This window comes from Lepidochelys kempii, chromosome 12, assembly GCF_965140265.1.
Source record: "Lepidochelys kempii isolate rLepKem1 chromosome 12, rLepKem1.hap2, whole genome shotgun sequence".
NCBI lineage: Eukaryota > Metazoa > Chordata > Testudines > Cheloniidae > Lepidochelys > Lepidochelys kempii.
The window spans coordinates 38,534,135-38,545,553 of record NC_133267.1 but is presented as its reverse complement, the minus strand read 5'-3'; the positions used below and the strand labels follow the sequence as shown (position 1 = coordinate 38,545,553).

The 11,419-nt window shown below is 63.3% G+C and overlaps 1 protein-coding gene across 5 annotated transcripts in view; it reads right to left on the bottom strand.

Moving 5' to 3' along the window:
• Positions 1-1,407: 1,407 nt before the first annotated feature.
• Positions 1,408-11,419, bottom strand: part of ZFPM1 (zinc finger protein, FOG family member 1) — a 128,083-nt gene continuing 118,071 nt past the window's right edge. For all 5 annotated transcript variants that reach the window (XM_073308173.1, XM_073308170.1, XM_073308171.1 and 2 more), the window contains 6 exons: positions 10,892-10,994; positions 9,110-9,319; positions 8,016-8,240; positions 7,060-7,155; positions 6,446-6,595; positions 1,408-5,477 (listed from right to left, as the gene is read on the bottom strand). In XM_073308173.1, the coding sequence (XP_073164274.1) occupies positions 3,070-5,477; positions 6,446-6,595; positions 7,060-7,155; positions 8,016-8,240; positions 9,110-9,319; positions 10,892-10,994 (3,192 nt within the window). In that variant the 3' untranslated portion in view covers positions 1,408-3,069. The remainder of the gene's footprint in view (positions 5,478-6,445; positions 6,596-7,059; positions 7,156-8,015; positions 8,241-9,109; positions 9,320-10,891; positions 10,995-11,419) is intronic.

Genomic DNA, 11,419 nt, shown 5'->3' with positions numbered 1-11,419 from the left:
GACAGCATCTCAAGAGGCAATGGGCTGCGAGGGTGGCCAGCCGCCCCTTCCCCTGGCTGCTGCAGCAGAGCGCCGAGGTCTAGCTAAGGCCACTTATGCTGCCCTACCTATGCACGCGAGCCATAGTGGGCCTGACCCCCACCTGAGGCACCATCCTGCAGGCCCTGCGCCCGCTGGATGGGGGGATAAGGAAACGCGCCCCAGCTACGACCACGCCAGCATGCCCCCAGCCCTCCTGCGGGCATGACTTAACTGCCACCCTGTGGCCAGAAGTGTGAACTGCTACTGGGCACAATGGCTTGAGCGGGCACAGCCCTGGCCATGGTCATAGCAGAGCGAGCTTGTGGAAGGGACGTTCCAGCAAGGGCAGCTTCTGGCCCAGTCCTGGCAGGCTGTGCAGGGGCATGAGCTGGTTTGGAAGGGGCGGCGTCCAGCCCAGCAATCCCTCACCCCATAAAACAGGCCCTGAAGGCGGACAGTGCTGCACAAACAAATCAGGCTGTAGCTGCAAAAATGAAAAAAGCGCATTCTTGCTGGCAATGCAGCTAACCCCTAGAGTCAGCTGGAGGAGGAAGGGAGATCCCATCTGGACTCAGAGGAGGATGCTTTGCCTGCCCGGCTTTGGGGTTCTGCTGGCACATTTTGAGGATTCTAAGGTCCTCCCCATTTAGCATCTGGGCCAGCCACCCTACCCTAGTCAGTTTCATCCTGCCTGTTTCACATCAGTATCGCTGTCTGGTTCCCCCAACCCCGCCTCATCCAGTGCCTTGGCGTTCCAGCACTGGAGGGGAGTGCATACAATTGCCCCTGCCAGCAGCTCTACCCGTTACTGCTAAGCCGGCAGAAGGATCCCAGCAACCGTGATCAAATGCCTTTCAAAGGGATCTAAACCATCGGGCCTCCTCCTTTAACTGCTGGAAGGCTGGGGATGTAGGTGCTTTCTGCCCTCCCATCCCTGCTGATGTTGCAGCCCCTTCCCTCCCCAGTGGCAGCCACTCACCGGGGCTCTGAAGCTCCCCCTCCTCCATCCTGGTTCGAGTGCTGTGGGGTAACCAGCACCGCTCACATGGTGAAGAGTTAGTGTCACGTGATCAATGCTCCCCACCTATATATGTGCAAAGAGCAGGCATGTTAGACAGCCCCCGTCTGGGTTTGAGGGCAGCCTTGCTCCAGGTATGGACACCACCCGGGGCACTTCTACAGGCAGGTGTGACAGCTGCCTGCTTGGCCAACACACTGGGGACCGAACCAGGGGCTACTCCAGCTAAAAACACAAGAGCCAAGCCCTGCTTTGACCTCTGTCGCTCTGGCTCAGACACCAAACGATTCGGGCAACGCACATGGCCCAGGAGGTGATCCATGAGCACGCTGTCCGAGCCCCTCTGGACACACACAGGTGGACACGGGTTCATTAGACATATTTATTTATGTACACGCTTATACACACAAGTTCCCATGTGTAGGCTTCATTCTCAACTTCAGTGCTGTCTTGTTTCTTGTTCCAGTCCCCGTCGGTTTGACATACGCCCCCCGGGGCCCAGGCTCGATGGGGGATGAGAGAGGGGCGCACACATGATGCAGGGAGCTCTGGAGAAAAGACCCAGAGGGTGGATCCAAAGAGGAATTGTGCCTGGCCGGAGGGGTCTGTGAGCCACCATCCTTGGATGGCCTTGTCCGGGCTCCCGGAAAGGAGAATCCAGGCACCACTGCTTGGGCCGTGCTGTGCAGGTGGCATTGGCCAGGGCAGCCCCTTACAGAAGGGAGGGAGTTTGCAGGCAGGTGGGGAGGGGGATATTTGCCCAGACTCCTGTTCTCTCCTGCTAGCTCTGAGAGACCGGCCTAGCGCTCTCACCAGCCTGCCCTCACCCCAGCAGGCGCTAAGAGCCGTCAATACCTCCAGCCCCATCCTAGGCCTTAGTTCTGCCCGGGCAAAACTTCCACCAACTCCACTGGGGCCCCAAGGGCAGCTGGGGCAGGATTCCACCGCCAACGGGGACGTGCCCTAGGACTGCCCCCATGCCCAGGGGCACAGCCCGGGGACCAAGGCTGCACACAGAGTGGGTGAGCAACTGGGCACCGGTAGAGGCATTCAGGTGGATGTGGAAGAAGTTGGCACCTGGGGATGCCCAGTGCTGTTCTAAAGGTGCCAGGCAGCCTCCCTGAGCTGCCCATGCTGGCGCAAGGCTCTCAGCCAGCGGCCAAGGGATTGGCAAAGGGGAGAATGAGGCTGGTGCTCCCCATAAGGGTTTCTGGGCCCGAGGGACACAAGCTGGCATAGGGTTTTCTGCTCAAACCCCCTTGCCCTGTGCTGCCAACACCCCCTGCTATTCCAACAGGCTATTTACGAGCCGGACTGGCCAGGAGGTCTCAGCACAGGGCTGGGAGTCAGGGGAGCTGGGCTGCCTCCCGGCTGTAACACCAGCTCCCTGCGTGACCTTGGGAGAGGATCTGTGCCTCAGTTTCCCCATCTCCAAACCGAAGTGCCAAACCGCCTGTTGGATGCTGATTGTGAGAGGCTGGAGCAAAGCCTGGGACCGGGGGAGGGGAGGGAAGAGGAGAGAATTGAATTTCTGCAAATTTGCCCCCAAACCTAGAAAATCGCATCGGCCAGGGCTGGGGAGCAGGGAGGCAGCCCATGCTGCAGAACCAGCACCGAGCCAGAACGAGACCCCTGCTGTGGGCGGGTGTGTGGGGGAGAAGGTGGGCGAGGGGGGGCTGCCTTTAGACATATACAACCCAGAGCACAAAAATACGGTAGCAGGGAACACTCCCTCCCTCCAGCTTCTGTAACATACGGGGGGCAGTGGGTAGCCATGGGCAAGGGTCCAGCGCAGGCCGGGTGTGTCCCTCTCTCAGCCTCAGGGGACACTTTCAGAAGAGCCGTTTGACTTGTACCCATTGTGCAATCACCCCCCCCCTCCCCATTCCAGCCTCCTGCAGGGCCCTGGCTTGGGGCGAGTCCTGCTTTCGAACCCATCGCTGGGCCGCAGCCAGCGGCCGCGGGGCGTGAGCGGCGGGTGACGGCCGCGGGGCGTCCTGCCAGGCTGCCGAGCTGGGCTGGGGCAGGGCTCACTTGACGTGCTCGGCAGCGTGGGAGGAGCAGTAATACTTCTTGTGGGCGATGAAGGTGGACAGGCTGCTGAACTTGATGTTGCAAAGGCGACAGTATCTGTGGTTGCCGTTGGGGCTGGGGCTGGGCAGGGCCTTGCTGGGCGCGGTCTGCACGCTCTTGTCCGTGGAGCCGGGCGGGGCGGCGGGCGTGGGCCCAGGCTCTCTCGGAGCCGCGGGCGCCGGTGACATGGTCAAAGGGGCGGCGGGCGAGAGGGGCAGGCTGGGCCGGGGGGAGCCGGCGGGCCGGGGGCTGCCGTTGGAGGCTGAGGAAGCGGTGGGCTCCTTGCCGTTTAAGCTGTCCTTGCGGAGCCTGGTGAGGGGCTGGGGCGGGGAGGCCGTGGGCAGAGGCGGCAGGCTGCTCTCTGGAGCGCAGCCGGCCTGTGTCCTGGCGGCAGCTTGGGCCACGGCCTCTGGCAGTCCGGGGCCTGCCCCTGGCTTGGCTCCAAAGAGCCCGTGGGTGTTACGGAAGTGCTCGATCAGGTCTCCCTTGACGGCCCCATTGAGTGGGCAGTAGGGGCAGACGGCCAACGGGACCTTGGCCCCCGAGAGGTGGAGGGCTTTGGCGGTGCCGTAGCGCTGCACGGAGTCCACGCCGGAGGCACAGGGGTACGTGGCCGGCAGGGCCAGCGGTTTGGCCACCAGGACCCCGGGGCTCACCGACGACACCGCCTTCTCCACCTTGACCCGCACCCCATCGGGCTCCTCGCCCGGCATGTCCGGATTCTCAGGGGCTCCACTGCCCCGGCCTTTCAAGGGGGGTGGCACGGCCCCCTTGATCTTGTGCAGCTGCTCCAGGGTGCCGGCCTGGAGGGGCACGGCGGGGCAGTAGTATTTCTTGTGGGCCAGGTAGCTGTCCAGGCTGTTGAAGCTGATGCGGCAGGCTGTGCACTCGTGGTAGTCCGCCAGGGGCAGGAGCGAGGCGGGCAGCACCTCGCCGTGCAGCCGTGGCTTCTTGCTCAAGTCAATGGGGCCGTCGGCATCGGGGCTGGAGCTGGGGGAGGGGGCAGCGCCCTGGACCTTAGCCACAGAGATGAGAGCTGACAGCATGGGCGGGACCTCGGGCCGGGTGCCCCCCGCCAGCTGCTCAGCCAGGGGGTGGGCCGGTCCCAGGGCAGGGCTGGCAGCGCCGTGGATTTCGTAGAGCTTGCGGCGCTTGCGGGTGCGGACGGGCTGGTGCAGGAAGGGCACCTTGGGGGCGCTGGGCCGGCGCAGGGGGGGGTCGTGGCGCGAGGCGCAGTAGAAGCGTTTGTGCACCGTGTAGGTCTCGTGGCGGCTGAAGCGGATGTTGCACGCCTCGCACACCGTCTTGCTGGGGTCGTCGTCCGCGTCGTCCACCGAGCTGCTGGGGCTCTGGCTGTCCTCGCTGGCCCGGCCCGCCCCATCCGCCTCGGGGGAGCCCTCCTCCACCTTGATCTCCGGCTTGGCCTCCGCGGCAGGGGCAGGCGGGCTGGCGTCCCTCTCGGCTTCCCCTTCCTGCGGGGCCGGCCCCGGGCCTTCGACGGCAGCGGGGGGCTGGGCTGAGAGCAGAGCCCCGGGCGTGGCCGGGCCCTGGGGCGTGGCGGGCGTGGCTTTGGCCTTGCGGGCGCCGGGCGGGCTGCCCTCGGCCACACGGCGGCTGGAACAGTAGAGCCGCTTATGCACGTAGTAGTTGTTGATGTTGTTGAAGGTGATCTCGCACTCGAAGCAGGTGGCGCCCTTGGGCAGCGGGGTGCTGGGGTACAGGGCCAGGGGCGCCGTGCCGTGGCCCTGCTTGAGCCGGCTGTGCACCAGTTCCGACATCTTGGCCAGGATCTCGGAGGCCTGGGGCACGACGGCGGCCTCGGGGCCGAACATGTACTGGGGCAGGAAGACGTTGCCGCCGGCTGCGCCCACCCCTGGCTCGCTGGGCACCGGGCTAGACCCTGGCGTGGGGCTGGCGATCTCCGACTTCACCTTCACCGAGGGCAGGCTGTGCGGGGACGAGGCCCTAGAGGAGGCTTCTGGCTCCGACCTGGGACTGGCAGCCGGCTCCGCCAGGGGGTTGCCTTTGGCCGCCTCCACCTCCCCTCCGGGGCCGTCCGTGGGCTCCTCCTTGATCCTGAGGGGTGGTGCCGCCTCGCCCGAGGAAGACGAGGCTGAGGGGCAGCCTTCTGTGTGCGGGGGCCTGGCCTCGCCGTTCTCCAGCTCGTCCGCCGGGCACGGCTTTGCCGCCGGGGCGTTGGCAGGGGACTCCGGCTGTGCCAGGGCTGGTGTGGGCTCTGCCCCTCCCAGGACAGCGGGCAGGGGGCCATGCAGGACCATGTGCTGCCGGAGGCTGGCCAGGCTGTCGGTCACGGAGCCGCAGAGGCTGCACTTCAGGATGGGGGTCCCGCTCGGCTGGCTTGGACCTGTCGGCGGGGAGGGAATGGGGGGCATCAGTGTGGTCACAGGGCCTGGCCAGGCAGAACAGGCCCCATGCCCTGCCCAAGCCCCCTCAGAGGGCAGGAACCACAGGCCCAGCCCACACAGCAGCATTTCTTAGGGCCAGGAGAGTCTCCTCCCTCACCCCTTTCCCTCCCACCCTGCCGGATCCCATCTGGAGCGAGTGCCCGGCGCTCAGTGACCCAGCCCTACGTGCTGGGGGCCTGGAGCGGACAGCTCTGCCTGGCAAGGGGCACAAGCAGGGGGCCTGTGGGACGCGCCTGTCTGGATGGCAAACGTCTGCCCTGCCCCAGGGCCAACGCTGCCTCAGGGCGCCAGAGTTCCCATGGACCTGGGGGGGTGGGGCAGGGGCAAATGACCCCCTGTGCCAGCAGTAGGTGACTCGAGCCCTGTGAGTCTGTGTCAGCCCTGCAGTTAAATGCGTCTGGCAGCTGAGACACCAGTCCCAGATCTCCTGTCCCCTGGAAGCCTCTGTAGGGAATCACAAGGGCAGGGCAGGGCAGGGGCCATTTCCCAGGGCCACCTGTGTGGATCGTTTGCTTCGCTAGTCAGTTTCAATTTCAGAGAGGTTCTGCACAAACAACCCCCACCATCTGGGGTGATCACAGATGCACTTTCGATCCAGTTTGGGGCCAGCCCTTTGTCCCCACTGGCATGGAGCAAACAAGGCAATTCCAGCCTGGGAACCCCAGCCCAAGCCAGAAGCTCCAGCGGCCCTGGGTACAACTGACACAACCAGACAGCAGCCTTACTCCCAGAGAGTTGGGGAAGAGCTGGAGAAGAGGCTGGCTAGGGACCAGGCAGTTTAACAGCAGCACTGATGCCCATCAATGCCTCTGGGCTCCCCATCCCTGGCAGACCAAGGCCAGCTCTGCCACCCTTGGGCATGCCAGGGCCCGGCACAAGAGGGGCGACACAGCCCGGGGGGACTCACCTGGTGTCAGCGGCTTGGCAGCTGGGAGCCCGGGCCCAGGGGAGTACACCTCGCCCTTGGAGCCTGGCTGGCAGATCATGTGGTTGGTTACCAAGTGGCTGTACAGGATGTCCCGGGTGGTCGAGATAAAGCCGCAGCTGTGGCAGATGCCTGCAGTCACCGGAACGACAGCGAGAGGAAGAACTGTGAAGGCCATCGCTGCCAGCGAGCTTCACAGCAGCCGCGAGCGTGCCCGGGGGTCTGGCCGTGCTGCAGCTAGGGGGCGTGATGGCAGCGCGCCTTGGGGCGAGCTCGCTCCGAAGGCACAGCCTAAGCGAGCCGCTCGAGCACGTACCCGGGCTCCCTGCTAGCTGGGGTCTGTCTGCAGGGTCGACATTCCCACTGGCACTCAGCATGGCTCGAGCCCCGGGGCAGGGGAACCGTACTGTCCGTCTTTCCAGCTGGGGAGAGTCCCGGTCTGAACGGGAGACACCCTGCTCCCACCAAGCTGGGCTCCCTCCCCAGCCCGTCGGTAAGCAGAGCCTCAGCGTGCCGCTCCCTGCTGCATGGTGATGGAGCCGCGGCGAGCCGGCCACTGGGGACACCGCGCCCTGGAGCCCGGCCGAGGGACCCACCGTTCAGAGTGTCCGTGTGCACCTTCAGGTGACGCTCGCAGTTGGCTTTCGTGGTGAAGGCGGAGAGGCAGATCAGGCACACGAACGGCCTCTCCCCTGAAAGGCAGAGGGATGGGCGTGAGACCAGGCGCTGCCCCCCTGCCCCCATCGGAGCCGGAGCCTGAGCACGGAGAACCCAGCCCAGCGGGGAGCTGCAATGCAGTGCAGCCTGCTCGGCCAGGGAGAGAATGGGAGCAGGGGGACTGCGGGCGTGTGGGTCTCAGGGCTTTGAGGGGGACGACTGGGAGGTCCCAGTCTTAAAGATGGACACACAGCCGTGCAGTGGTGGGGCATCTCCAGAGAGCTTACTGACAGCTCCCCAGTGGGGCCGCCCCACCCTGCCCCTGGAGGATGCGATGGGTTCGCTGCTTATTTGGCTGCATGTGGGAGCCAAGCCCTGGAAGCTGTCACTGGGGGCGCAGAGGGGTCACGGGCTGGCTGCCCTCACCCCTGGCCAGAGGCTGCCGTCACACAGCCGGGGGACGGGAAAGGACAATTCTGGCTTGCAGAGAATTTCCAAATCTCAGCATAATCCTCTGAGAACGGGGATGACGGGGCTCCACCCAGCTCCACGGGGCTTCGGCACGCTTGGCATGCGACGCTAGCATGGCACCTCTTCCCCCCGGAGGGAGGGCTCTGCCCACCCCTCACGCCCAGCCAGGGCTGGGAACGGCTAGAGCCACCGCCAGCCGACGGCTGGGAGGATGAGTGACAGCACGGGCTGCGATGGGTTGACATGGGTCTCTCTCTCTCCCTGCTAGGGAGCAAAGCAGGAGGCGGAACAGGAGAATTCACGGCCCGCAGACCTGCGCTTTGATCCTGCCCGCAACGATCCGGAGGCTAAAGGCTTTCCATAGCCTCACAGGCCCCCGGCCTGGATTGAAGCTCCCATCTCCCTTGCCAGGGGGTGCCCTTACCGCTGTGACTACGCATGTGGATCTCCAGGGAGCTGGCGCTGGGGCAGCTCTTCTTGCACTGCGGGAAGGGGCAGACGCGCTCGTTGGGGTACGCCTCCTTGGGCTTCTCGTCCACCGAGGGCGAGCTGGAGTTCTGGCGGCTGGCGCAGTAGTACATGAGGTGGGCCTGCAGGTTCCGCTCACTCCGGTACCAGATGCCGCAGTCCTTGCAGGGGAAGACGTCCTCTGCCAGGGGAAACTGCGTTACCACAAACCAGGGGAGCAGGGCAGGGGTGATCACTAGGCCCCTTCCCCGAGCCCAGGGCAGATCCTGGCCATGGTGGGCCCAGCAGGGTCATGGAGCAGCCTGCCTAGGGAACAGCCCAGCGTCAGGGCTGGCTGTGCGTCTCCCTGGGACACGCTCCTTCCGACGGGAGTTAGTGGAAAGGGTTAAATAAATGCTACTTCACACAAGCAGGTACTTCTCTAGCCTCCCCCAGCCTCAGAGCCCTGCCCAGACCCTATTCAACCCCCAACCCTGGGAGGTAGGTGCCACCCAGTTTTAGAGATAGGGAAACTGAGGCCCAGTTACAGTCATAGACTTTAAGGTCAGAAGGGACCATTATGATCGTCCAGTCTGACCTGCACAACGCAGGCCACAGAATCTCACCCACCGACTCCTGTAACAAACCCCTGACCTAGGTCTGAGCTATCGAAGTCCTCAAATCGTGGTTGAAAGACTTCAAGGTGCAGAGAATCCTCCAGCAAGTGACCCGTGCCCCATGCCGCAGAGGAAGGCGAAAACCCCCCAGGGCCTCTGCCAATCTGCCCCGGAGGAAAATTCCTTCCGGACCCCAAATATGGCGATCAGCTAAACCCTGAGCATGTGTTAGGGGAAGCATCGCCCAGGGCAGAGCTAGGAACAGCACCCAGAGCAGACCCTGCTCATGGCATGAAGCTGGGGGATGATCTGTTTCCCCATATTGCTGGCCTTCTCCCTCCACAGCCCCTTTCCAGGGGTGGTGAATTCTGTGATGCAGACAGGCGTCTGCCGGGAGCCAGGCCGAGGACCGATCGTTTCCCGCAGGGTTGCCTGGTGGCAGCTGCTGACTTACTGTTAACAACAGCTGTGGCCAAGATGGCTGCCATGCCTGCCTGCTGGGGCAGAAGCTGTATGTCCGAATGCAGCGTGGCTGGGTAGGTGGAGTCCCCGGGTTCTGATTTCACTGTGTGGTTCGGCAGGCCCTGCGGCTCGGCCATAACGAAGGTGCTCAGCAGCTCCTTCTCCTCAATGGCCTGGGTGGTTTTGCACCAGATCAATTCACCTAGAAGGCAAAGCTTTGGTTACAGGGGCACCGAGCATCATCGCCCCGCCCCAGTGCCCTCTGCCTCAGTGCCGGGAAGGGATGTGCGCTCTTGAGACGAGCACAGAGAAAACCTCTCCACCTAGGGGCAGATCAATGGTGCAATGACTGTGAGAGCCTGGCCAATGTAGCACACAATGCATGCCCCAGAGGAAAGGGTAAATCCAGCACATATAGCACCTTACTGTGTAGCACTGTGCAAGGAGAGGACACTTCTTCCTGACTCCACCTGATGATCTACTTATGCCCTGAAGCATGAGGATGGATGCCCCCAACAAGCTTCTTTTGGCGAGTGTGACTGCAGGGGCTGCCTGACCCCAACAGGGTGGGCACCCCCAAAGCTGCTCCAGCTCTGTGTGCTCGGAGCTCCAATGCCAGCGAGCCCATGAAGCAGGAGCCGGGGGCTGCAAAGCCCTCTGGATAACGACGTGCAAATGAGGGACGCCAGATTGTTTTAAAGGCGCAAAACAGCTGCCTCCCCAGCACAAGGCACGGGCTCTGGGAAAACAGTTCTACCCTCTGATCCCGTCCGCACAAGACAAATTGCCGAGCGCTGAGAGGTGAGTTCACCGACGCCAAGGGTTTTGGCGGCCTTTGTACAGTAGCTCGTAATACCCACAATTGCCTGGAGGTGGCAATGTCAGCACGTGCTGAGGCTGAGCTGATGTCAGTGGCCTATTCACACTTCAGGCGGAACTTCTCCCTGCCCAGCCTCTAATGGCCTGACGGCCGGGCTAGAGCCTGCAGACCAAGGGGTGGCATTAATGCAAGGGAGCCATCAGGAAGGGCTCTCTCCAGGGGAACAGTTGCCCGGACGCCAGGACTTCTAGCCGTGGAGTGGAGAATACAGACAGTGGGGGAGACTGATGTAGGGCATGGGGGAGAGATGGGACGGTGACTAGATGGGAGCTAATAGCTCTGTCCCCTCCCTAACTTGTACAGACGAGCCGCCTCTCATCCCAGGAGCCTTCCGTCCCAGCCGCGCTCAGGCCGCGCGTCAGCGAGCTCCTTGGCTCTGTAAAAGAGGACGGTGGCCATGTGGCTGGCACCACACACAGCCGCCCTGGGCACAGCTGAGCCGTGCTCCCTGCCCACGCTGGACGCTGCGTTGGGGCCGCTCAGAGCCCGGGCTGGGCTACCGGTGGCACAGCCTAGTGAGCAGGGCTGCGATAGCACGGATCAGTAGTTCCACTCTCAGCCAGCTTTCTGCCGCTGACGCCCTCCTGCACAGAGCCCGAACCTGCGCAGGCAGAGAGTGGACTGGAGCAGGGAACCAGCCAGTGACCAGAACCAGAGCGTGAAACTGACGGGGGCTCATTTGCCTGCCTGAGCCAAGCCATGGGCAGGACGTGATTAGCAGTAGCCCCAATTACTTTCTGCAGCCTGGCCTGAAGGACTGTGTTTGTGGGGAGGAATAAATCTGATTTTCAGGGTGATGTTGGCCCTTTAAACGCAAAAGGTCCGCAGTGGACAGGATGTGGTAGGTGCAAGAAGAGGCCAGGTGGCTTGCTACCCAGTGAATATAATACCAACCCTTCCTGTAGATCACCGAGTTGGCGTCGGCTTCTCCGGACACCAGGGGCAGCCTGGACAGCCAGCAGCGCTCGTCTTCCAGCATCAGTGTCACGAGTGGACTCTGTCAACAGTGGAAACACAGGAGAGAAGACGCGAATGAATGCAGGGCTGTCGCTGATCCATCCCAGCATGGAGCAAAACAAGCCCTGACCCAGCTACCTCTGTGGGGTACCCACTCGCCTGGGCCCCAGTGGTAAGAGCCCAGCCACGGGGGTCTTGGGAGTGGGGGACACAAGGAAGGAGGGAAGGGCCCCAGGAGCGGAGCATAGGTCTCGCGTTGAGATTGGCAGGATCTGGGCACTGCAAGGCTGTACGTGGGAACTGCTGTCACAAGTCCTCCTGGGGTGCCTAGGTGTGGGAAGAGGCACTCAGGGGCTCTGTGGAGATCGATGTGGGGGAGAAAGAGCTACTGGCCAGGCCAGCATAGGGAGCTGGAGAGCTCTGCATGCAGAGACCTGCCAGCATCACTGTAACACTGCCAGGGAA